At 43.7% G+C, this 24,181-nt stretch overlaps 3 protein-coding genes across 5 annotated transcripts in view; 1 reads left to right on the top strand and 2 right to left on the bottom strand.

Moving 5' to 3' along the window:
* Positions 1 to 660: 660 nt before the first annotated feature.
* POLR3K (RNA polymerase III subunit K) lies at positions 661 to 10,444 on the bottom strand. The gene is made up of 4 exons (XM_074279849.1): positions 10,364 to 10,444; positions 9,776 to 9,990; positions 6,228 to 6,315; positions 661 to 938 (listed from the first exon to the last, which is right to left on the bottom strand). Exons 2-4 carry the CDS (start codon positions 9,884 to 9,886, stop codon positions 811 to 813), a joined length of 327 nt encoding a protein of 108 aa, XP_074135950.1. The 5' UTR covers positions 9,887 to 9,990; positions 10,364 to 10,444; the 3' UTR covers positions 661 to 810.
* Positions 10,445 to 10,470: 26 nt separating this feature from the next.
* Positions 10,471 to 17,329, top strand: SNRNP25 (small nuclear ribonucleoprotein U11/U12 subunit 25). Of its 2 annotated transcripts, XR_012484454.1 has the most exons (7): positions 10,471 to 10,751; positions 11,277 to 11,367; positions 11,744 to 11,849; positions 12,919 to 12,993; positions 13,758 to 13,850; positions 14,125 to 14,181; positions 15,332 to 17,329. XR_012484454.1 is itself a non-coding variant. In XM_074279848.1 (6 exons), exons 1-5 carry the CDS (start codon positions 10,563 to 10,565, stop codon positions 13,813 to 13,815), a joined length of 519 nt encoding a protein of 172 aa, XP_074135949.1. In that variant the 5' UTR covers positions 10,471 to 10,562; the 3' UTR covers positions 13,816 to 13,850; positions 14,125 to 14,394. The 2 variants fall into 2 exon arrangements, 1 of the variants encoding a protein (XP_074135949.1); XM_074279848.1 differs by lacking the exon at positions 15,332 to 17,329 and having other exon boundaries at positions 14,125 to 14,394.
* The window catches only part of RHBDF1 (rhomboid 5 homolog 1), a 46,934-nt gene continuing 38,670 nt past the window's right edge, over positions 15,918 to 24,181 (bottom strand). For both annotated transcript variants that reach the window (XM_074279846.1, XM_074279847.1), the window contains 11 exons: positions 23,583 to 23,840; positions 22,917 to 23,028; positions 22,016 to 22,090; positions 21,614 to 21,775; positions 20,362 to 20,462; positions 20,065 to 20,128; positions 19,296 to 19,390; positions 18,997 to 19,072; positions 18,724 to 18,824; positions 18,177 to 18,330; positions 15,918 to 16,698 (listed from right to left, as the gene is read on the bottom strand). In XM_074279846.1, the coding sequence (XP_074135947.1) occupies positions 16,279 to 16,698; positions 18,177 to 18,330; positions 18,724 to 18,824; positions 18,997 to 19,072; positions 19,296 to 19,390; positions 20,065 to 20,128; positions 20,362 to 20,462; positions 21,614 to 21,775; positions 22,016 to 22,090; positions 22,917 to 23,028; positions 23,583 to 23,840 (1,618 nt within the window). In that variant the 3' untranslated portion in view covers positions 15,918 to 16,278. The remainder of the gene's footprint in view (positions 16,699 to 18,176; positions 18,331 to 18,723; positions 18,825 to 18,996; positions 19,073 to 19,295; positions 19,391 to 20,064; positions 20,129 to 20,361; positions 20,463 to 21,613; positions 21,776 to 22,015; positions 22,091 to 22,916; positions 23,029 to 23,582; positions 23,841 to 24,181) is intronic.

Genomic DNA, 24,181 nt, shown 5'->3' with positions numbered 1-24,181 from the left:
AATAATTACTGAATTATTGCAAAATAATGTTAATTAAATGATGTTTCATCACAATCAGGTAAAACCCAGAGGGGAAAAAATGAAATATAAAGTCCACTTTTAGACTGGGAGAAAATAGAAAATGTAGCAGCAGAAAGCTTTTAAGACTTAGGCCATTCAGTGAATAGTTGTTAAATCCAAAGTACTATCAGCAAAATTAGGTGCTGCCTACAGTCAGGTGTAGGATAACACAAACCTCCTTCTATCCCCCAGGGCCTCCCTATCTACTATACTGACTGAGAGCTAAGTATGGAACCCCTTCCCTGCCTTTGCCTTACTTACCTACATCTTTCAAGCAAGGGAGGGAGAAATTGAAAAGAAAGTAAACCCAGAACTAGCATAGCAAGATTTTTGCAGTTTCAAGTGTTAAAAAATTGTTAAGTATTCACATTCTGAATTTTAGCTGCCCAGGACCATTGCAACGGTTCCTATAGAATTTAATGTCGCCTACATTTTTACCTAACATATTATTTCCAAGGAATCAATGAACACTTCCATTAAATGAAGATCTCTCTGGATTCCATATTAGCAAGGCCAATTCTGTTCACGACATTAGGCCGTTAATTGTTTCCTTTGTCTTTGACCACAGATCCCAAGAGAAAATGAACTTGCTACTACACAAAAGATTTCCACCGTTTATTTCCACACCTCATATGTTACATAATGTACATTCCCCACTGGGAGCTCTCCCTGAGTCACACAGCAACCAGAGAACATTGAGCATGGCACACTTCAATCCAGATAGGTAGCCAACAGAAACAGGCTCCAGGATTAGTCCCGCCAGCGATGTCCACACTGGGCATTGCAACATTTGTAGAAAGTGGTCATAGGCTCATCAGCAGAACGAGTCTGAAGCTGCATGAAGTAGGCTCGAGGATGCTCACACTTGGGGCAGGGCTCTGCAGAGGAAAAAACAAATCACCAAATTTAATTTTTTAATTCCATTATTCTTTCCTATACAAAAACACTACTGAACTGTTGCTAAGCAAATGCCTTTGAGGTATTCTTTGTGTACTGGAGATGAACACCAGGCACTAGTGCACAGTGAGAGAAGTGAGGTGATGTGCAGTCTATAGGGGGCTGACTCAGCTCCTAACTCTGCCTTTGCTGTTTCCACTCCACTTTGTGCTCAACCAGGAAACTAAGTGAAAAGGACCATATGGCATGGGGTGAAGATGGGCTGCCACTGAGACTGTAGAGTTTCCTGGAGACCCTAAACTTACCTAAGAACTATTCCCCTGCTTTAGTCTTATAAAAATAAAAGCACCAAGGAAAATTAAGGAAATAAAACTGGCTTTTGCCCCCCACCATTCACCCAGAAACCACCAGGAAAAGGGACAATATGCAAAGCAAATAAAAGTCCATAGCATTTTAATACAACTGAGGAGTAATGACTGCAACTACCTCAATTCTCAAGCACTGCTCCAAGTCCCTACTCATATTGCCAGTGGAGAAGCTGTCCTACAAGGCTGATGGCTTAAAATAACAATTGAAAAGAAGCTATATGTAGAGTGTCCCAAAAGTCTCAGTGCAGCTTAGTTTTAATAACTTTAATAACATATCCTGCATCTCCAAAAAGTGCTGAGTGGCAGGTATTTTTTAAAATGACATGAACCAAAATTCATTGGTTTTGAAAATTTTTTCAATAGCCCTTTAGGAAAAGAGGACTCTCCAAGAATATTTGTGCTTTCAAACTTTAGACAGGCATTAAAACTTTCTATAACAAATTTTAGCAATTCTAATATAAAGATGTATTTTCTTAAAAGAGAAGTATTAACAAATGGGATCTTGCTTTGTGCCTCTGATACACACTGGAGTTATTATTGCTCTTCTTCTTCTTCTATATCCCCTCTTTGACCTGATCTTTTTCTCTTAAGTGATAGTTACTACATAAGTGAAGAATATTTGTCATTTGTTGTACTTATCTCTGATCTTAATTTTAAAAGTACATGAGGGGAGAAGGAGCCAAAATGGCATGGTAAAAGCAGGAAATCGCCCAACCTCTCCCCCAAACTGCTCTAAATTCCTTTAAATAATGACTAAACAAATTTTAGAGCATCAGAACACCCAAAAAAATGGAGTAAAACATTATCCAGCCAAAGGCAACTTAGAAGCTCAGCACAAAAAGTCTGTGATGCCAGGGTGGGAGTCCAGCATTCAGCCAGTGCAGGCCCCAGCCTGGCCTGGGCCAAACTCTGAACCAGTAGCAGTACTGGTGGCTTCCAGGCCTCTCAGCCCAGAGACACCAAGGTCAGCAGAAAAAGTCTGTGAAACCAGAGTGGTAGCCAGTGCACAATCCCAAAGCACCCAGCCCTGCCCTGGCTCCAGATCCCATCTGGCCCCAGCATCAGGCCCCATCAGCCAAGCAGGATCTCTGAATCAGCCGTATTATTAGCTTCTAGACTTCTCAGCCTGGAGACACCAAGGAGGACTTAGAAGGTCAGAGGAGAGGGTTTATAGTACCAGAGCAGGAGTCTGGAGTGTAGTCCCAGCAGCCCTGGAGCCAACCCTAGTGGCTCAGGTTTCAGCAAAGCAGGACTGTTGATTTAGCCCACTTGATCTAACAGGGATGTGTCAGGGGCACATCTAACAGATCCAGGGCAAAAAAAGAATGCTTGTGACCAAGTCCCAAGCAGGTTTTCTGAAAACAGCTGCACAAAACCCTGAAGCTTGGGACAATGCACTCTACACTTTGGAAACAGAGCCCTGCTTTAACAAAATGTTAAAAACAAGTAATAAGCTAGGGAAATGAGCAAATAGAAAAAGTTTCTAACTATTGAAAGTTATTATGGTGACAAGGAAGATTAAAACACACCCTCAGAAGATGATAACAAAGTCAAAGCTCCTACATCCAAAATCTCCAAGAAAAATAAGAATTGGGTTCAGACCATGGAAAAGCTCAAAAGGGATTTTGAAAATCAAGTAAGAGATAGAGGAAAAATTAGAAAAGGAATTGAAAGAGGTACAAAAGGAAATATAAAAAGCTAATGAGGAAAAGAACGCCTTAAAAAGCAAAATTGGCCAGGTGGTACAAAAGCTCACTGAGGAAAATAATTCCTTAAAAAATAGAATTGAGCAAATAGAAGCTAATAACTTCATGAAAAATCAAGATACAAAAAAGAAAAACCAAAAAAAAGAAAGAAAAATAGGGGGGAAATGTGAAATATCTCATTGGAAAAACAATGACTTGAAAAATAGATCCTGGAGAAAATTTTTTTTAAATTATTGATCTACCTGAAAGTAATGATTAAAAAAGGGATAATTTCAAGAAATTATCAAGGAAACCTGTCCTGATATTCTAGAACCAGAGAGTAAAACAGAAATTGAAAGAATCCATCATTCACCTCCTGAAAGAGATCACAAAGTGAAAATTCCCAAGAATTGTAGCCAAATTTTAGAACTCCTAAGTCAAGAAGAAAAAATATTACAAGCATCCAGAAAGGAACAATTCAAGTAAAGTGGAGCTACAATTAGGTTAACACAAAATTTAGCAGTTTCTACATTAAAGGACTGGAAGGCTTAGAATATTATATTCCAGAGAGCAATGGAGCTAGGATTACAACCAAGAATCACCTACCCAGCAAAACTGAACATAATCCTTCAGAGGAAAAGGTAGTAAAATTCGATGAAATAGAGAATTTTCAAGCATTAGTGATGAAAAGATCAGAATTGAATGGAAAATCTGATTTTCAAATACAGGATTCTAGAGAACCATAAGGAGGTAAGCAGGAAAGTGATATCATAAAGACTTCATAAGGGTTATGCTTATTTTCCTACACAGAAGGATAATACTTGTAACTCATTAGAATATTTTTACTATTATGGCAGTTAGAAGGAGTATATATAGACAGAAACCAGAGGTGTGAGTTGATTATGAAGGGATAATATCTTTTATAAAAAATGATGAAATTAAGAGGTGAGAAAGGAACATGCTGGGAGAAAGGGAAAGGAAGAAATGGAATGGTGCAAATTATCTGCCATAAAAAAAAAAAAAAAGGCAAGAAAAAGCTTTTATAATAGAGGAAAAGAGGAGGAGGAAAGGATGAGTAAATAAACCTTACTTTCATCAGAATTGGCTCAAAGAGGAAATAATATACATACTCAAGATGGGTATAGCAATCTATCTTATCCTGTAGGCAAATAGGAGGGTAAGGGGATATGGGAAGGGTGATAAAAGAGATGGCATATTGGAGGAGGAAGTGGTCATTACCAACAAACTTTTGAGGAGGGACAGGGACAGGGACAGGAGGAGAGAGAGAGAGAGAGAGAGAGAGAGAGAGAGAGAGAGAGAGAGAGAGAGAGAGAGAGAGAGAGAGAATTTCAAAGCAAGTTCCTCTTATAAGGTCTCATTTCTCAAACATAAAGGGAACAAAGTTAAATGTATAAAAAACAAGAGCCATGCCCTAATTGATAAATGATCAAAAGATATGATCTGTGCCCAAAGATCTATAAATTCATGCATATCCTTTGACTTAACAATACCACTACTAAGCAAGAATACTATATATACAAAAAATATTCCTAGCAGTTCCCTTCTCAGGGGAAAAAAAAAATAGAAATTGAGGGGATGCACATCAATTGGGGAATGGTTCAATAAACTGTAGTATGTGTTAGTGATGAAATATTATTGTTCTATAGGGAATGATGAGCAGGATGTTCTCAGAAAAAAACAACAAAAAAAACTGGAAAGTCCTTTATGAACTCAAGTAAAGTAAAACATACTATATACAAAGTAATACCAATGTCCTGGGATGACCAGCTGTAAATGACTTTGCTATTCTCAACAATACAATCATTTACAAATACTCTTATTAAAGACTTATGATGATAAATCCTATACATAGCCAGAGAAGGAACTGTGTCTGAATACAGATCGAAGCATGTTCTCTATCTCCACTTCTTTTTTTTTTTTAACTTAATTTTTCTTGACAGTTTTTATTTTCATTAGGGTGGAAGATCTGTTTTCTTTCACAATTTTACTTTTATAAAAATATTTTGCATAACTTCACATCAGGTTTCTTAATTGTGGGTAGGGATAAGGGAAGGAATTTAGAACTCAAAAATTTTTTAAATATGTAAAAAAAATTTGTTTTGAATGTTATTGGGGAAGAATTCTAAATAAATAAGAATTTCACACCTACACCCCCAAAAAGAAAAAAAGTTGATGAAAAGTACATTTTCTCTGAGGAGTAGTAGTACAGTATAAAAAAAACTGAAATGTTATAAGTAAAATATTTTGCAAACTTCAAAGCATTATAGAAATAGCTCTTACATTATACAAATAGCTCTTTCTGAGGCAGCTGAGGTTAAGTGAATTGCCCAGTATCCCATAGCTAGGAAGTGTTATGTGTCTGAGGCCATATTTGAACTCAGGTGCTCCTGACTTCAGGGCTGGTGCTCTATCCACTGTGCCACCCAGTAGCTGCCCCAAGTCTACTTAAGATCTCTTGCCCTTATTATATGAGTGTAATGTTCTATTGTCTCTAAATCGTGATCCTTCTCTGGGAGCAGGATTTCTTGGGGAGCTTCTGGGGAGGCAGCCTTGGCTTTAATTTCAGTATCAGTAATCCCCAAAATGCAGCCAGGAGTTAAAGTCCAGATCCTATATTGGGTCCTTCAAAGTCCTGAATCTTTTCCTGTCAGAATGTCTCCAGCCAGCTTCAGTCTCTAGCTCCCTCTGAACCCAAAGCCTCCAGCCAGCACAAAGGTAAATGTGGGAATGAATCAGATTCTGCCTTCGAGTGTGAGATTGTAGATTTCCCAGAATTCAATCCTAGATGTGAATCTCCCAGAAGTCCATGAGCAGGCTTTTCCTTTAGACTGGTGAATCTGCTGGACTTGTGAATCCATGAGAAGTCTTCTCCTTGCCCCAATCCAGACTCCTTCCAGACTGCCCCTCCCCACTGAGTCTTGGCTCCTTTTATCCTCCCAAAGAATGGGCTTGTGGGAACTCCTTAAGGGGCCAATGAGCTAACGCCTTTAAAGGTGTAAACTCCTTTTAAAGGTGTGAACTCTGAACTAGAGAACTGTTAAGTACTGACTTAGCACCTAGTTAGAATCCTAACATATGAGGAACAATTTCAATTATGTGACGTGAAGAGAAGTGGTTAGCAGCCATGGCACTGGTATAACTTTTGTTTATACTCTTAGCAGGGCTTTGGAAGGGAGAAAGGGGATTCTGCTCTTACCTGCAGTGGAGTCAACATTCTCCCAGGCAGCAGCTCCCCCCAGCACATCGTCCACTTCTTTCAGCTTTGGATACTTCCGATTCGTTACCTAGCAAACCACATCACTACATCAAAACCGCAGAAGATAGAATGGTGCCCATCTGTCCCATCCAAACTCCAATCAGATTATTTAACTCTACATAGGGTTCAGAAAACGTTTAGACAAAAGTCACATTGAGCAAACAGATGGAAATTTATCAGTGAAAGCAGACACCTGGGAGGAGACCACAGAATGGTGGGAAAAAAAGCTTAGGTGTAAATAAGAGAAATTAGCATAGAAAGACCAAAGCCAATCAAAATCAAGAAGCAAATAGTATACAATAGAAAGAGGACTGAACAAAATACAGGGTGTAAGGTGTGAATCTAGGCTTTTCTACTAGAGGTTAGATTTAAGCAAGTCATTTCAGTTCTTCTGTTATCAATTTCCACATCTGCATAATTAAGTAAAAGGGCCATGTAGTCTATAAGATCTCTCTTGGCTCTAATATTTTATCAGTCAAATGCCAACACCATTGAATAACAATATTGTAAAGACAACTATGAACAATTTAAAAACACTGATCAACACAATGACCAACCAGAATTCCAAAGGACTTGTGTTGAAACAAGTTACTTCCCCCTCTAGGTAGAGAGTGATTGACTCAGAGTAGAGGTTAAGGCATGTATTTTTTCCATGTGATTAATGCAGGAATCTGTTTTGCTTGACTATACATGTGTTTAACTGAGTTGTTTGTCCCTTGCTTCCTGAATGGGAGACAAAGGAGAAGATGGGAAGTAAAAAAATGCTAAGCTGAAAATAAAATTGAATTTTAAAAAAAAACCTGGTATTGAAAAGGAAGCCAATGTCACTGGATCAGAGTGTATATGGGGAAAGGACAGAGCCAAGAAGGCAGAGAGGTGGGGACTAACTTGAACTATCCCAAACTATCCTTCAAAAAAAAAAAAAAAAAAAAAAACATTGAAATAACACCTCAAAACAAATTCAATTGAACCAACAAAAGGACAAGGTGAAACAATTTTCCAGGCCAAGACCAATTAGAAGGTTGGCACTCATTGGGGTGAGTCTGACACAGTCTGACACAGACTATGCCAAGCAAGCCAGCAGCAGACCTGGGGGGGGGAGGAGGGGGCAACTAAATCTGGGAAGAGGAGGAAGAGGAAGAAGAGGAAGAAGAGAAGAGGAAGAAAAAGAAAAAGAAGAATTTCTGAAAGGGCTCAAAAATATTTTTAAAATTAAGTAAGAGAAGTAGAAGAAAATTGCAAAAGAAATGACAGTCACACAAAAATAATGGGGAAAAGGTCATCAGCTTGGTTAAAAAAAAAAAAAAAAAAAAAAGGGCACAAAATAATAATGAAGAAAATAACACCTTAAAAAAGATTATAGGTTAAATGGCAAAAAGAGACACAAAAAATCTACTGAAGAGAACTCCTTAAAAAGCTGAAATGGCCAAAGGGGAAAAGAATATACAAAAATACACTAAAGAAAACTCCTAAAAAAATTAAAAAATTAAAAAAAAATTTTAAAAATTAAAAAAAAAAAAGCCTTTTATTTTCAAAACATATGCACGGATAATTTTTCAACATTGACCCTTGCATAACCTTGTGTTTCAGATTTTCCCCTTCTCCTAGATGGTAAGCAATCCTGTATACGTTATACATGTTAAATCTAATATTTGCAAACATAATTATACAATTCTCTTGCTGCACAAGAAAAATAAGGTCAAAAGGGAAAGAAAAGGGGGCAGCTAGGTGGCGCAGTGGATAGAGCACCAGCCTTGAATTCAGGAGAACCCGAGTTCAAATCTGGTCTCAGACACTTAACACTTCCTAGTGTGTGACCCTGGGCAAGTCACTTAACCCCAGCCTCAAGAAAAAGAAAAAGAAAAAGAAAAAGGAAAGAAGAAAGAAAGAAAGAAAGAAAGAAAGAAAGAAAGAAAGAAAGAAAGAAAGAAAGAAAGAAAGAAAGAAAGAAAGAAAGAAAGAAAGAAAGAAAGAAAGAAAGAAAGAAAGAAAGAAAGAAAGAAAGAAAGAAAGAAAGAAAGAAAGAAAGAAAGAAAGAAAGAAAGAAAGAAAGAAAGAAAGAAAGAAAGAAAGAAAGAAAATGAGTAAGAAAACAAAATGCAAGTGAACATCATCAAATAGAATGAGAATGTTATGTTGTCATCCACATTCAGTTCCCACAGTCCTAAGAGAACTCCTTAAAAAATAGAATTGGCCAAATGGAAAAGGAGATGAAAAAGCTCACTGAAGAACTTCTTAAAAATTAGAAGTGAAAAATGGAAACTATTGACTTCATGAAACATCAAGAAACAATCAAACAAAATCAAAAGAATAAAAATAATAGAAAAAAGAACTATATCACTGGGAAAAAAAAAAAAAAAAACCCAAACCTGACCTGGAAAATTGATCAAGGAGAAATAATTCAAGAATTATTGGATATATGTGGAAGTTATGATTTTTTTAAAAAGAGCTTAGACATCTTATTTCAAGAAAGTATCAAGGAAAACTGCCCCAATATCTTAGATTCAAAGGATAAAATAGAAATTGAAAGAGTCTACCATTTTTCTCCTGAAAGAGATCCTAAAATGACAACTCTCAGAAATATTATAACCAATTCCAGAGCTCCCAGCTCAAGGAGAAACAAGCAGACAGAAAGAAACCACTAAAATAATTTTGGAGCCACAGCAAAGATAACACAAGACTTAGCCCTTTCTACATTTAAGGGCTGGAAAATCTGGAGTATGATATCTAGAAGGCAAAAAGGTAGGCTCACTACCACGAATCACCTACCCAGAGAAACAGAATAATCTTTCAGGAGAAAAAAACCCTGATATTTGATGAAACAGAGGACTTCCAAGCATTGTCAATGAAAAAAACAGAACTGAACGGAAATTTGGTTTTCAAATAAAAGACCCAAGAGAAGCAGGTAAACAGGAAAAGAGAACTCACAAGGGATTCAGTAAGATTCCATCTGTACATGAGAAGATAATACTTGTGACTCCTAAGAACTTATCAGCACTGTTGGAAGGAGGACAATGTTCAATCCTTACTCTCATTGGCTCAAAGGGGGAATAATATATATACTCAATTGGGTACAGAAAGCCGTCTCATCCTACAGGAACATAGGAAGGAAAGGGGATAACGAGAGGCCAAGTGATAGAAGAAAGGACCGAAAATTTTTGCACAAACAAAATAGACGTAAACAAGATTAGGAAGAAAGCGCCTCCATCTCCTCGGTGCACAAACTTGCTTTCGACTTTAATAAACGGTGAAGTACATGTAGACTAGAGAATTGATTTAAAAATAGATTTCTCCATGATTTGTTATCAGTGTTTGATTGGTAGACCTGACTTAAATACCTCTATGCTAGGAGTCACATAAACATTTCCAGGGACTAGACTACGGTTTCTCTCCTCCTACCCACCGGGCGTGTTCACACCGCCACTAGTCCTTTCATTACAGACCCACGCCCTTCCCCCTCCCCCCAGCCGCAGCCGGCCTGCTCGCACCTTTCTGGTGATGTTGTGCACGTAAGGGCACGTATTGCAAGCGAAGCGGTGGCAGCGCTGTCCCTCCTCCACAATCAGCCCGTTCCCGCAGCCGGGGCAGAAGAGCAGCATCTCTGCAGTCCACCAACTCCCTACGCCAGGCGACTGCTCCGACCTCACTCATCAGCGATGGTCCCGCCCCTCGATCCCCACCAATAGCCATTCCCCGGCCGCCCCTCAAAAGCAGAATGATCCCATCAATGACCTAGTTCCAACGGCGATTTAGGCCCCACCCCTTTCCCTGTCAGCCCCACCCACTCCTTCCCTCTGGACAGCCCCGCCTTTCTGAGGATCTCACCAATAGCAGTCCCCATCAGCCTTGCAGTGACCAGCCCCTCATCGGCCCCTCCCGCTTTTCTTGCCGTGGGCCATTCCCCGGCAGCCCTTAAGGAGTCCTACCCCTTCCTTTTCACCAAATGGCAGTTCTCCATGGGCCTCCTAGCCCCGCCCCTCTTCTCACTCAAGGCCATTCTCCAGGCTCCTTCAGGAAACCCCGCCCCTCCCTTTTCATCAATAGCCATTCCCTATCGGCCCCGCGATAGTTCTCACCTCTCTGGTAAACGGTCGTTCCCCATTGGCTTTGCATCAACCTCGCTCCTTTTCTCATAGCCATTCTCCAGCTGCCCTTCGGAAGCCCCGCCCCTCTACTTTACACCAATAGCCGTTACCCGGCAGTCTCATCGGCAGTCCCGCCCTTCTCCACTGCTTTGGCGGCGCTCTTCGGGAGTTTTCTGTTGAAGACTTAGAGATGGAGGACTGGGTTGATGAGAAGCCGCCGGTCGCTAAGGAGGAAGCGGAGGCCGCGAGCGGCGGGGGCGGCGGGGAAGATGAGGACGACGAAGAGGAGGCGCTGCCCCACGCCGAAGTGGTGGATGTATTTCAGGAGGGGCTAGCCATGATCGTTCAGGATCCGCTACTCTGTGACCTGCCTATCCAGGTACGGGGAGAAGGAGGTGGTCGTTAGCGCCAGACCAGATTCCCGAGGGCTTCTCTCTTCCCTTGGCTCCGTACAGAAACCTGCGAAGTATCCTGGCGAGGGAGCGAGAGCTGAAACAGTCCAGAAGCCCGCCTGGCGCTCAGCGCCGCTCTGCGCCCCGGGAGCGTAGTCTAGGGATTTGGGGCGGGTGGGGGAGGCGCGGCCAGCGGGAAACTCTGGGGTCCCGGCTTGTGAGGTCCGGTAATGAACGAGAGGGAGGGCGTGTGTCAAGGCCGCGCGCGTCTGTGGCTTCCACTCGGCTCCTTCTCTGTGTCAGAAGTGACACTAAACCAACTGGGTAAAATGTAATTCCCTCATACTGGTTTCTATTCTGAGCCTCAGTTTCCTCTTCAGACATGAAGATGATACTTTACCTGTGTGAAGAGAGTCCTTTGTAAACCTTAGAGAGATCAGACTTCATTTCCCAGTCCTCTCCATTCAAATCCCCTGGTCCTTTTTCTCTGAATAATAATTATTGTGTTCTAGGTCACCTTGGAGGAGATAAATTCTCAGATAGCTCTGGAGTATGGCCAAGCAATGACTGTCAGAGTGTGCAAAGTGGACGGAGAAGTGATGCGTAAGAACTTTTTTGTGCTCCTTTATTTGACTATCCTGGAGGTGTCTGACATTTATATTTGTCTGTTGTAATCATTTGTGAGACTTACTAAGTGCTGAGAAATCCATTAGTAATTGGGGAAGGTGAAACATAGCCAGAAAGGACTTAACGCTAGAGGGAGGCAGGAACTTGCCCGGGGAAGTGTTGTACAGCAGGTTCAAGTCCCAGGGTTCCCGCCCACTTGGTCCTCAGCAGTCTGAGGCACTATTCTTCTTCTTCTTCCTGGAGAACCCCACCCTACTGCGGGCATTTGGATTAAAATTAACTTTAAGCAGAAAGTAAAGGACAGTTTGCTTATTGGGAACTTTTATGTATTTTGTTTGTATCCACATTTCAGCTGTTGTCGTGGTGCAAAATGCCACAACCTTGGACCTGAAGAAAGCTATCCAGAGATATGTCCAGCTCAAACAGGAGCGAGAAGGAGGCATTCAGCATATCAGCTGGTAAGTTATCACAGAGCAATTATCATCTTTTCTCTGTCCTTTAGCTTGAGGAGTGGAAGTTTTGACAAAGAGGTAGATATTCGATAAACTTCGGGACAAATAATCAAATACTTAGGAATCCTAAATATGGAGACTACTTACATATTGATATGCTCTCCATCATTGTGATTTCCAAGCAGAAGCTCAGTGATCCACCTACTACTGTACCACCTCCTCTGCCTCTCACTTTCACCCCCAGCCTGGGTGGGAGGTTGGCTCCCCTTTCTGGCTCCATTAGGCTTTGAGATAATTTTTGAATAGCAAATTAGGGTGTTGGGCACCACCTTGTAATCCTGACTGTGCCACTAACTCACTGGATGATCTTGAGAAAGTTCCATCACTGGGCCTGTGTCTCCATGTAAGTGAAGATTGAATGCAAAGGTCCTGCCTAACATTCTATGATCTGTAGAAGAGATTTCCCCAGTTGGAAGTCTGAGCTGGACCACCTCTAATACTCCTTCACCTGAGATTCTTGATCTAAAGTATTCAAGAATGTAGTCCTCAATGAAGTGTATCAGTGAAGACAGTGGCTGCTAAATGACCCTTTTGAAACTAGCTTCACCAGCTGTAAGATCCTAGGAAAGAATTAATTCTTAGTTTTATTTTATCCCAGGGTTTCTTTCCTCTTAGGTAAATAAGGATAAATAGACTTAATCTCCTGAGGAAAGCTATAGTGAGAGCCTCTTAAAACTTTTTCTACTCACAACCTATTTTCACCCAATAAATATTTTTGTGACTCCAGGTTTATAAGGATATAAAATATATGTACAAACCAAACATTTACTGATAATAAAACAATTTATAATATATCATAAAATGGATGAATTATAATTTTGTAACCCCCACGGATTCAGTTATGAGATTCCATATGGGGCCATGAGCCACAGTTTAAAAAACCGGGCTATAGTCTACTCTATCCTCGTCTTAGTAGACCTTTTGGAATTTGTCTTTGATAACAGGCATTTTTTATCTTTCTGTTGAATTCTGTTGTTTGACTTTTATTCTCTTTTAAATTCTTGGGGCTCTTCAGGTCATATATATGGAGAACATATCATCTCACTTTTGCTGGAGAGAAGTTAACTGAAGATGCAAAGAAACTTAGAGAGTAAGTGATCTATTTTATTTATGTTGCAGGAAATTCTGGGGTCCCTATCCCTCCATACCAATATCACCTATGATCCCAAACAAAGTGCTCATTTAATGTCAAAAGGACTGAATTTATGTTCTCTTTCAACACTCCCAGGATAATGTTCTATACATAGGTGATAGAAATGTGTACAGAGGGTTCTTAGTGTGCTTTATAAATTCTTAATTGATAAATGTCTTCCTTTCTGGGAGGTTTGGCTGTCAGCAACTTTTCCTGAAAGCTTGGCCTGACCATAGTCTTGGTAGCAAATAGGAAGAGAGGAGGAAAGGACAAATATTTGAAAATGGAACAAGTTTGAAAGTCCTTAAATGGTTGAATATTAAAAGGAAAACACACATTAGAAATGTGATTCTTGTTAGTCCAAACATTGGCTTTAGCCATGGAAATAACTGGACCAAAAAGAACCAAGCTGAAGGAAGGAAATAGCAACATCTGCGGTTAAAGAGATGGACTTTGAAACTTTTTATTGTATTTTTCCCTCAATAGATTCCCTCATATTAGTGAGTTAAATGTAGGAAGGGCTCAGAAATATTTTGAGAAAAGAAGGCATTAAGTTTTGTCATCCTATTTAGCAGTAAGAAAGGAGTTTTTACTGCTCATCTGGACCCCCAGCCTCAACCCTCCTCTTTGTTCTTTGTGATATGACAAGGCCTTAGAGAATGCAGGAAATCACTGAAACTTCAAATTCCAGACTAGTAACCAGTGTTTTGTTTTGTTTTTAGGTATGGCATCCGAAACCGAGATGAGGTCTCCTTTATCAAGAAGCTGAGAAACAAATGAAGTAATGATTAAGAAGGACCTGTAAACAGGAGCAGGCAAGTCTTTAGAAAAAAGAAGAGCAGTGTATGGTTGAACTTTGCAGCATTTACATCAGTCCTTTTAGACTTGCTCTAGTATTATGCTTTCTTTCCTAGCCCTGCCATATTGCACTGTCTCTAGTCTCTGTTCCCTTCTTAGGCTAATGACCCCTTGTTTGGTACATATGAGTTTATAGTAATTGTCTTTTCTCATAGCTGATTGAGCCAGTGAATTAGGACTGAGCAAATGGCCTTGGTCTGTATGACAGTGATCTTTTTGTGCTATTTCCAGCCTTCTGAAGAAATAAGGATGCTGGAGGCTACCAAGATAGATCATCTACTCATTCAGGTGATTTGGGACGTGCATTGAGGGTGGTGAAAAAGTATTCAACTTAAAATGAGAGATTCGTAGGCCTTTTTTTCCCCCCTCCCCTCTTTCTTTTAGCTACTTGGGAGCTTATCAGTTTTTTAGTCCAACTTCATTTACAGATGAGGAAACCAGGCAAAAGAAAGGTTAAGGGACTTGGCCCAAAATCAAACAGTAAATAAAAGAATTGAGGCTTGAACTCATATCTCTCTAGTCCCTTGTTCTTTCTACTATGGCATAACACCTGGGTTCAAGTGTTAACTTAAATGTTAAATATGTTAAAATGTTAACTCAAACTAGATGTCATATAAAGACTTTAGTTCTCTCAATATCTTGATTCTTCATCTGTCAAAGTAGTAATCTTTGTACAATAAACTACAGTCATTATGAGGAAAGTACTTTGTAAATCTTAAGGCATTATAAAAATATAGGCGTAATCATGAGGTCAGATTGCTGTTATTCATAAGATGTTTGTTTCTTGGCCTTACATTTTGCTTCTGACCTTGACTAGCCAGTTTCTACATATATGCTGTTTTTGTTACAAAGGGAAGGAAAAGAGGAAACATAGGTAGCTCAATGCATGTCATTACCCACTGCCAGAGGTAGCACCTGGTCAGTGACATGAGAGCTAAATACAAATATAAAGTTAACACTTAAGGAATTCATAAACTTCCTACAGATGTTCTTTCTCATCATAAAGGCTGAAATCCTCCAGGTAAAACCCAGTTTATCTAATATAACTTATTATATGCTATCACATTTTTACTTCCCACACAAGTTTCTTTGGGTCTTGGAGGACAGATACCAGTGATTATTTGTCAAATGACTCTTCTTTAGCTGCCTCATTCCCCATATAGTGGCAATTGTTTTCAAACTTTTAAAAGGTACTTGCCTGCCCTCTTCCTAATATGGTCTAGTATATCTCTAAAAGCACCATCACTCTGCCCACACTGGCCAAAATTCCCTGTAATCTGCCCAATCCACGTCTTCTATTAAAAGTAGGTAACTCCTACGTCACATGTTATCCATTACATTCCTCTGGAAATCATGGATCCTACTTGGTGGCAAATTAACCAAAGATTTGATCCATTCAGAATTGCCTGATTGAAAAGTCCCTTTTTCCCTCGAACAGGGATCAAGCAGTTCAGACCCAATTTTGCTGCCATGCTGAGATCTTTCCATCCAGCCCTGAGTATGACCAAGAAGGACTGAGATGACAAATGGGGCCATTTCAGGGAATAGAAGACTTGGAACTTGGATCTTGTGCCTTGGGTGCGACCTGCCCAGCATCCTCATGTTCTCATTGTGCTTGCCATTTATCGTTCCTCTGTACTTGATGATGGAGCTTTATTTTGTGTAAAAGAAGAGCCTATTTCTGTTAATGAAAGTTGCTCTCTACTCTCCGGAGCATCCTTTCTCATTTTGGGGAGCTTGGGCCACTTTTTTCCTGACTTGACTCAGTTTCTTCCTGCCCACTTCCCACCATGTTCCTAACTTCATTCAATTCTTAAAAATAATCATTTTGCCCTTTCCCCAAACCTAGTCTAAGTAACTTTTTGAATTTGTTCTGACCTACCCTCAACTTTGTATTCCATATTACCACAGTCCCCTCAGTACCCCCAGTGCCCATGTTTATTAGTCTCTGGTTATTTCTGAAGCTTTCCCCTCATTACCCTATCAAAACTGGCAGCCTAGGAAGGAAAAAGACACACATATAATCTGAGTTAATGGCAGCTAAAACGCTCCCGTTCCATTTATTGGCCACATGTGGTGGTCGTCAGCTGGGCTAGTTAAAAAGGTAGTTATGGACACTAGTGTAATAAAAACCTTGAGGCATAAAAGGGGTTCAACAAAACTGAACAAGGCACAATCATTCTGTTTTCAGGAAACATGTGAGTCATGGTGAGATGAGGCAGGGCCAGGCTGGACTGCCAAGTGCAGAAGCCTGGGAGGTGGGCAAGATTGACCTGTGGAATGGGAACCGGGTCCATCCCCACCTGGGGGAAAGAGAGACACAGCTCCCAGCTCCGGTCCGGCACCACTGCCCCCCTTCCAAGTTCCACCTCCCTTGGCCCTGGATCAGTGAAGCTGAGCATCCAATTCATATTTCTCACAAAACTTGTCTGTGAAAGGGATACATGTGAGGAACTCGCACCACTCACAGCGGATTGGGTAGAAGTAGAAGAGGATCACCAGACCAGAGAGGAGCCCCAGGAAGATGATCTGGAAGACGATGATCTGGCACCTTTTGCGATACAAGTCAAATTTGCCAAAGCTGATGTAAGGCAAGAAGGCAAAGGAAAGGAAGAAGCCACTGATGAAGCCTGAGATGTGGGCAAAGTTGTCAATCCAGGGCAGGAGACCAAAGGTGAAGAGGAACAGCACCACAGCCAGAAGCTTGAAGAAGGCTCGCCAGGGTCGAGCCAGGATCTGCCAGCTCTGGAACAGCTCCACAAAGAGGCAGGCAAGGATGCCAAACTGGGAGCCTGCGGGGCCGACCTGCAGGAGAAGAAATGGAGAGGGGGGAACAGTTGGAACAGGTGCTCTGGCAAACAGCCTAGTGGAAGGCCCACCTGTACCCAAGGCGCCCAAACTACCTCAGTCTACTCTTATTGGAAACCATCCAATTACCTCCTACAGAAAGCCTTCCCATATATTTATGCTGTCTATACCTTCTTTGTATACAGTAGTTTGTTATGCTGTATGCCCCACATTGGATTCTGCCCACTAGGGAGGAGGAGTCTTTGCATCTTTAGTGTTTACTACAGTGCTTGGGTCATGTTAAAACCTTAATGTTAATGTGCTGATAGATGACCCTCACCCCAATTGTGCAAGGAACCAATCAGTTGCCTGGAATCTAAATTCTGGTTTAAAGGTTCTACATTCTCTTGAATAAATCTGAAATTATTCACTTTAAAAGATCTGTAATGTAATTTGTGGAATCTTTGTTAACGAGAACAGACCTCTTCTAGCCAACCTTTTATATATCTCTTTACAATTTCTGGAAGGTTATAAATCCCATCTTAGAGAAAAGAAATCAGCCAAAAGACAGTAAGGTCACAGTGAACTGGACTATAGTCCCCTCTTAGATGAATTGTTTTAATACTGTAAATAAACCTTACTGAAATTATTTTTGTTTTCATATTGCACTCATTTCTGGATAAAAGTACCACCTACCCCCTCTCACCCATGTATCATTTAGTCTATGAATTCTTCCCTTTGTAATCAAGAAAAGCAATTAAGTGACAAAGTGTTCCTATCTGGTAGCATGCACCATTTCATTCCTGTAGTCCCCAACTAGCCAAAAGCAAAAAGGTGCATTTTTGTGAAAATTTCATTCCTTGTGCCAAGATTTCCTCTATACATTTAAAAGTTCCATGAGAGCAGTGATTTTGTTACTTAAATTCTCTTCTATGGTGTCCACTAACATACTAAAGGCAAAGTGCTTCATATTTGCAAAAATTCTGTTTAAAATGCAGGAAGATGGCACTGGCCAGGTTGCCTGTGATATCGCTCAGAAGGTAGATGATGGATATATGGTGCCTGCCTGCTAGTTTCTCCAGGTCCCTAAATCCTGTATTTTCAGGATTGGGTAACATGGAAATGAGGGCCATACTGTTTCTTAAGTTCTGAGAGAGATGGAGAAGATGAGATCCTATCTCTCTAAATAGGATCTGTACTTGACTGGTTTAGTGTCTTATTAGGGAAATGAGATTTAAGAATAAGACAAAAAGCTGGATTCAAGGACCCAAGTGAAAGGACATACATTCTGAGATGGATGCTTAAAAGATAATAGACCATCAGATCCTAAAGAATCCTTACTAATTATCAAGTAAAACCCCTCACTTTAAAGAAAATGAAATTCACAAAGGGCAAAGAGAGCCAGGCTGAGAGGAGCCAGAGAGGCCTGGTAGGTTCTAATAACATCCAGACTGACCACTATGTGGTGCCCCTCCCCCACAACCTAAGAGCTTCACCTCAGCCCGGTAGGGCAGGAAGATGGCACTGGCCAGGTTGCCTGTGATACCACTCAGAAGGTAGATGATGGATATACGGTGCCAGCCTGCTAGTTTCTCCAGGTCCCTAAGGATTGTCATCTGGAAGCAGACAGATACCAGGCAGTGCAGGATCCTGCAGAAAGGGGGGGCAGAACACTTAGAATTAACACACCCTTCTCCCTTCACAAACCCCCCCACCTCGATTACTAATGTTGCCTCCCCAGAAGAAGGGGAGTTTGTATTCCCAGAGCTCAATATGGCACTGGGCACACAGTAGTGATGTGCCTCTTTTACCCATCAGCTGCAGATAACTTCCTGGGGATCACCAAAGAAATATGTATGTGGCAGGAGGTTACTGTTTAAAATGCAGACTTTCAGGGAAAAAAACTGCCAAAACTGGGCAGTGAGGATCTGGAAATCCAAGAGAAGGGCAGTAGTTCCAGCAGCCTGGCCAACATATTCAACCCAGCACCCCTTGGAGGCCGGAAAAGCCCACAGACCCCAGCCCAAGAGGGCAGTGACTTACCCAGCATGCAGGAAAAGGGAGAGCCAGAGACGATAGAACTGATCAGGAACCTCAGGGTTAAGGAAGGGCAGAAGGCCACACACATCATCCATGCAGTGCACCTGAGGAGAAATAGCGGCCTATCAGCGTCTCAGGAAGTAAGACGGCTTATTGGGGAAGGGGGGAGGTAGAGGTAGGTGGAGCCTGGACTGAGGAGGCCTTCATGATTCCCCCTCCCACTGTTCCACAGCCTGCCCTGCATGAAATTCCCTCCCCCCCACTCTACTTCCATACCTGGGAGCACAGTGTGGCCTCCTCATGGAAATAGCCCTTCATGAAGTCACAGTATTCCCGAGACGTGATCTCACACCTTAGAGGGAGGAAAAGTAAGAGGGCAATAACTAACTTCGAGTCACCACAGTGGTGACCCTCATCTCCCCAGCTCACACCTGTAACCTTCCCTGGGACAGTCTAAGCAAGGAAAGCTCCATTAACCAGCCTGTGGACTATTCAGACCCATCCCATATGTCACCAGCACTGTCAGTATCAGTCCTGAGGAGCCAGGTGGGAGGCAGGGGCTAGTTCCCTCTCACCTTCCTTTGGTACCGATGCAGCAAGGCCTCCCGGTGATGGCACAGTCCATGTGAAGGTGGTTGGTGTGGTTCCCAGCGCTGTTTTTGGTGCAGATCTGGGTCAGAGAAGAGACAGCAGGTCATTCCCTCCCCAGACTGGTGAGGAGGGGCAGGACTAGTCCTGTGAGGACCCCCTGGCCTGCCCCCCCGCCCCGTAGTGCCCCACTGGCCAGAGCTGGGGGTCAGAGAAGAGGCCCTGCATAACACCCAAAGAGCCTAGGGCTCGCAGCCTGGAGGCCTGAGTTCTCACGCTATTTCCAAGATGTACATGCGGCCTTTACACCTCTCTCCCTTTCCAAGTCCCTGTGTCCTCAGTAAACCATAATTCTGGCCTTACACTTTGATGAGATCATGATTTCAGAAAGGCTTGTTCTAGGCCTACAAAGGCTCATGGGAAGGACTGGGAGCTGGTGCAATGGCAAAAATGGATTTGAAGTAAATCAGAAAAACGGGTGTGCATCCCAGCCCTGCTATTTCCTGCCTCTCTGACCTCAGACACTCCAGCAGTCTCTTTGGGGATGGAGAAGAAAGCCTGCAAACCACTGGGAACCTGCCTGGCTTTTTCTTCAACATGTTAACCTGTCATCTACCAAACCAGGAAGAACAAGAACATCTGGCTCACCCCTAATTGTTCCTGATACCCTCCAAATAGCAAAGGATCTGCCCCAAGATCGGGGACTCCAGAGTGGAAGGTGCCTATGGTATCCCTCACACAGATGGAGGTACTTACCGGCCACTTAGTGATGTCATCCGGCCATTCATGCGGGTCCTCGGAGGATGGCTCGTCACACACCCTGTAGTGCCACAGCTGGTCAGAGCCCTGCCCACTGGTCCCTCATCTTCCCAGGTCCATCTGTGCTGGCCGTCCCACACCGAGCCCAAATACGTGCAAGCCCAAGAATATAAGCATCTCTGATCCCACATGGTCATCCCTTCCATGCCCTCCAATAGGATTAGCATGCTGTAGGCCCTGCTCGGAAAAGGGCTTAGGAATGGCAGGGCTGTCGGGCCCCGCACGGCGACCTACCTGGGGTCCTGGTGGCAGACAGAGCCAAACTGCCTCTTGTTCCCAGCCAGGTACGGGGTGCTCGGGTGGATAGGCCACTTCACCCACACGGCCAGCGTGGACTGGAGGGAGAAAGGCTGATTAGAGGTGAAGGGCAGGGAACAGGACTTGGAAAGGGAGAAGCACTGATCCAACCCCTGGAGAAATGGGTTTGCTAAAGGATGATTCTCACAGGAAACAATGAATACAAAGAATTCAAAGAGGTAACAGAAAACATAAAAGATGATACAGGCTGTTACACAGAGTAGGACAAAGTAGCACCAGATTCCCATTAAATAAATACACAGGAACAGTAAAAAAGGATCATAAAATCAAGGAAGATGTAGTTACTACAGCAAGTTCCACTACTAACAAGGAGAGGGACTTCTAGTCAAGAGACCTGGAGTCAAATCCCATCTCAGACTCTCACTTAACTAGCTGTGTGATTGTGGGAAAGTCACAACCTCTTAGGGTTCTGTTTCCTCATCCATAAAATGGGGACAATAATATTTGCATTATCTACCCCTCTTCCCCACAGAACTGTGATGAAAAGAGCTCTTGGCAAACCTTAAAAGTCCTACAGAAAGAGCTTGTTATCATCACACACATCGGGGCTGGGGTTAACAATCAGAAATTAACAAAAGTTTACAGACATGTATCATGAACGGACAAAGCCGGGTTTTAGTGCACGTTTGGTGGGACCCTCCTGGGGTCTCGGCATCTACCTGCCCCCCGGTCTGCCATCAGGGCCGGGGATAGCGCTGAGGCACAGAACAGGTGGGGCGGGATCACAAGGAGGCAGAAACATTAAAAAGCCACAATCTTCAGGGTGACAATGTTCGCTCAAAAACCACAGATGGGTGGCAATGGCATGCTAAGGCTAGGCTACAAGCCGGGTGAGGAGGAGAGCTCGAGCCCCAAGTGGTGGCTCGCCACACTCTCATTAGGCAGGACTTGGTCCTGGGTCCTTGCGGTCCAAACTCAGCATTCTTTGTAGTCTAGTGTGGTAAAGCACCATCCCGGCCAGAAGGGCCCTAGAGAGCACCCACTGAACGGAGGAGACCCAAAGGGACAAGGGGGCCCTTCCAAAATCACACAGGTCAGTGAGAGCTGCAGACCAGTGTCCACAAGTGCACCTCACAGAGGGAACCAAGAGACTGGGGCCAAACCAGCGGGGCTTCCCCAAGGCCCTTCCCCTCTTGTCCCCAAGGACTGTGTGGAGCCGGGCACTCACAGAGCACTCCTCCTCGGAAGTCTGCACGCAGCCTGATCGGTCATTCCGCACGCAGCAGGCCGAGTGCTTCTCCCGCTCCCGAGTGGCCTGGATGAAGTTGTGCACTTGCTGGTCCTGCCGCATGCACGGTGAGAACTTGGCCCCGAGGTGGATGAGCGCCTCCTGCGTGAGGGAGTCAGAGGGAAGGTGGGGAGAACCCCAGGTGCTGGGGAGAGACAGCCCTGCCTGGCCCCAAGCCTCACTGAATCACGGGACCTTCAACTACCGCACACTCAGATCCCTCATGTCACATCAGAGGAAACTGGGGCATAGTTACGAGGTCTCCCGGAGGCCAGAGAAGCGGGGGGACGGGGGGGGGCTCCCAGCTTTGTCTGATCCCAACACCGCGCCACAAAGACTTACTGAACTCGGGCCGATCCAGAAGTTCTCCTGTTGCACATACTTAACGTTCTCATAAACGCCTCTGTTCCTCAGGACCTGTTGGGAAAATGGGGAGGACTGAGTTGAGATTGGGTGGGAAGCCCCAGGAAATGTCCAGGAGGGAGGTGGAGCAGGGAGTAGGCCCCAGAAAGACCAGTCAGGCTGGGAGAGTAAGGGGTGATGAGCTCATTCATGGCCCCCTGAGCTAGGGTTTGCAGGCACATCAGAGGCAGCTAGGTAGCTCAGTGGATAGAGCCCTGGGTCTGGCATCAGGAAGATTCACATCCGGCCTCGGGCATGCACCAGCTTCTTCTTGCCTTAATCCACTAAAACCACTCACATCTCTGCCAGAAAAACTTCACGAGAAGTCGGCACAAGTGAACAACCCTGAGAGGGGTCCCAGAGGTCTGGCCTTAGCCACCATCATTTTTCAGATAGGAGACCAAGAGATAAATGCCAGGATATGGCTCAGAAAAGGAGATTTGCATCCCAGCCCTCTGATTCTAAACCTTTATGTCCTTGGCCAGTGGGGGAGAGCATCTAGGGCCATCAATCTTCCCTCTCTAGGACTCCTTCATGCCCAGCCTGACTCAGCAGAGCCACGAGCTTTTGCCAAGGGAATAAAGATTGATGATGGAGTTAGGGGCACAAGAGTCCGATGCTCTGATAGGGATACTGAGGCCCAGGAGAGATGACTGATCCCAGGTGGACAAAGACCAGACATAGCACCGGACAGAAACTAGGGGCATTATCCCAGCTCCCACCTTGCCCCAGGATGCCACAAGAGACCAGAGGTGGAAGCCGGGGGAGTCAGGAGAGCAGGGCCAAAGGCAGGAGAGCAGTCCCAGGTCAGAGGCCCTGCCCTAGCCCCCTGGGTCCTCACCGAATCAACCGTCTCATGCTGAGAGAAGCCAACGGGGGCGATGCCATAGATGCACACGGCCAGGATGGTGATCAGAGAGTGGACAAAGGTCAGCCAGTAGGTGAAGAAGGGTCTGGAGAAGGAACACGGGGTCAGCTCTGGGCCCAGCCAGCCCCTGCCCCAGAGCCCCAGAACATGGCAGCCGGGTTACAATAAGAGGGGCTTTATAGTCCAAGCAGACCTGCTGCCCCATCCCACCCACCCCCAAAACCTGGTGTTATGAATAATAACAAAAACGGGACCACAGGAAGGAAGAGAAAACTCAGATTTAAACTCTGATGTTACCAACTTCCCAAGTGACCATTTGCAAGTCTCTCTCCCCCTGCGGGGCCTCAATCAATAAAGTACCCACCTCAATGAGTTAGGATGAGGCTGAAGATAGATACTAGATATGAAGCATTTTTTTTAATCTTAAGGAACTATATAAAGATCAGTTATTGTTGGTTATTAATGGAAGCTTCAGTATCAAACTGATTTTTCACATAAATCCAGGTTTTATACCACAGATGCGCTTTAAGGGCTCAGCTTCCCAATCCCTTTGTTCTTTCCATTCCCCCAGTGTCCACTACCTTCCTGGGCACTCTGACCCCACCGTCTGTGCCCCCATTGCCTTTGCCCACTCCCCACCTGTGGTCATCCATGTCCTCAATCTGCCGTTTAACGTAGCTGTCTATGCGCTTGCGATAGGTGCGATTGGTGAGCCGGCCCACCATGCCCAGTCCGTAGGGCCTCTTCTCTTTGGCAAACAGCTTTCTGACCGGCACAGCGATGCGCTGACCGCGCCGTGGCCCTGCCACACTCACCACCTCCTGCCGCAGCCGCACCTTGGGCTGAGAAGCTACGGCTGCCCCCTCCTTCTGCTTCCGCCAGCCCCGCTCCAGAGGTCTGGAACAGAGACAACAGTTGCCAGGCTCAGGCGGGGCGAGCCAGCCAGGCCCATCCCCGGCTGCCCAGATGCTCGGGAACCTTCTACTCCCCCCGCTCTGAGAGCAGGTGTAAGCTAGTACAAATGACGTAACTCTTAAATAAGTTCCCTAGAAAGCTCATCTGGGAATATTATCCATAAGCTTTTATTAAGCAGCTAAATGATATAGTGGATAGACCGAATACATAGTGGAGCTGGAATCAGGAAGACTTATCCCAGACTCTTTCTATCTGTATGACCCTGGGCAAGTCACTTAACCCTGTGTGCCTCAGTTTCCTCATCTGTAACAGTGAGTTGGAGA

This window comes from Sminthopsis crassicaudata, chromosome 1 (genome assembly GCF_048593235.1).
Source record: "Sminthopsis crassicaudata isolate SCR6 chromosome 1, ASM4859323v1, whole genome shotgun sequence".
Lineage (NCBI taxonomy): Eukaryota > Metazoa > Chordata > Mammalia > Dasyuromorphia > Dasyuridae > Sminthopsis > Sminthopsis crassicaudata.
Note: the sequence above shows the minus strand (reverse complement) of the source record. Positions and strands in the feature narration are given on the sequence as shown.

Coding starts and splice junctions, on each gene's coding strand:
- POLR3K (XM_074279849.1), bottom strand. CDS start 9,886: ATGCTGCTCTTCTGCCCCGGCTGCGGGAACGGGCTGATTGTGGAGGAG. Junction 6,316..9,775: donor TGCACAACATCACCAGAAAG/GTGCGAGCAGGC, acceptor GTGGTTTGCTAG/GTAACGAATCGGAAGTATCC. Junction 939..6,227: donor GAATGTTGACTCCACTGCAG/GTAAGAGCAGAA, acceptor TTTCCTCTGCAG/AGCCCTGCCCCAAGTGTGAG.
- SNRNP25 (XM_074279848.1), top strand. CDS start 10,563: ATGGAGGACTGGGTTGATGAGAAGCCGCCGGTCGCTAAGGAGGAAGCG. Junction 10,752..11,276: donor TCTGTGACCTGCCTATCCAG/GTACGGGGAGAA, acceptor ATTGTGTTCTAG/GTCACCTTGGAGGAGATAAA. Junction 11,850..12,918: donor GGCATTCAGCATATCAGCTG/GTAAGTTATCAC, acceptor GGGGCTCTTCAG/GTCATATATATGGAGAACAT.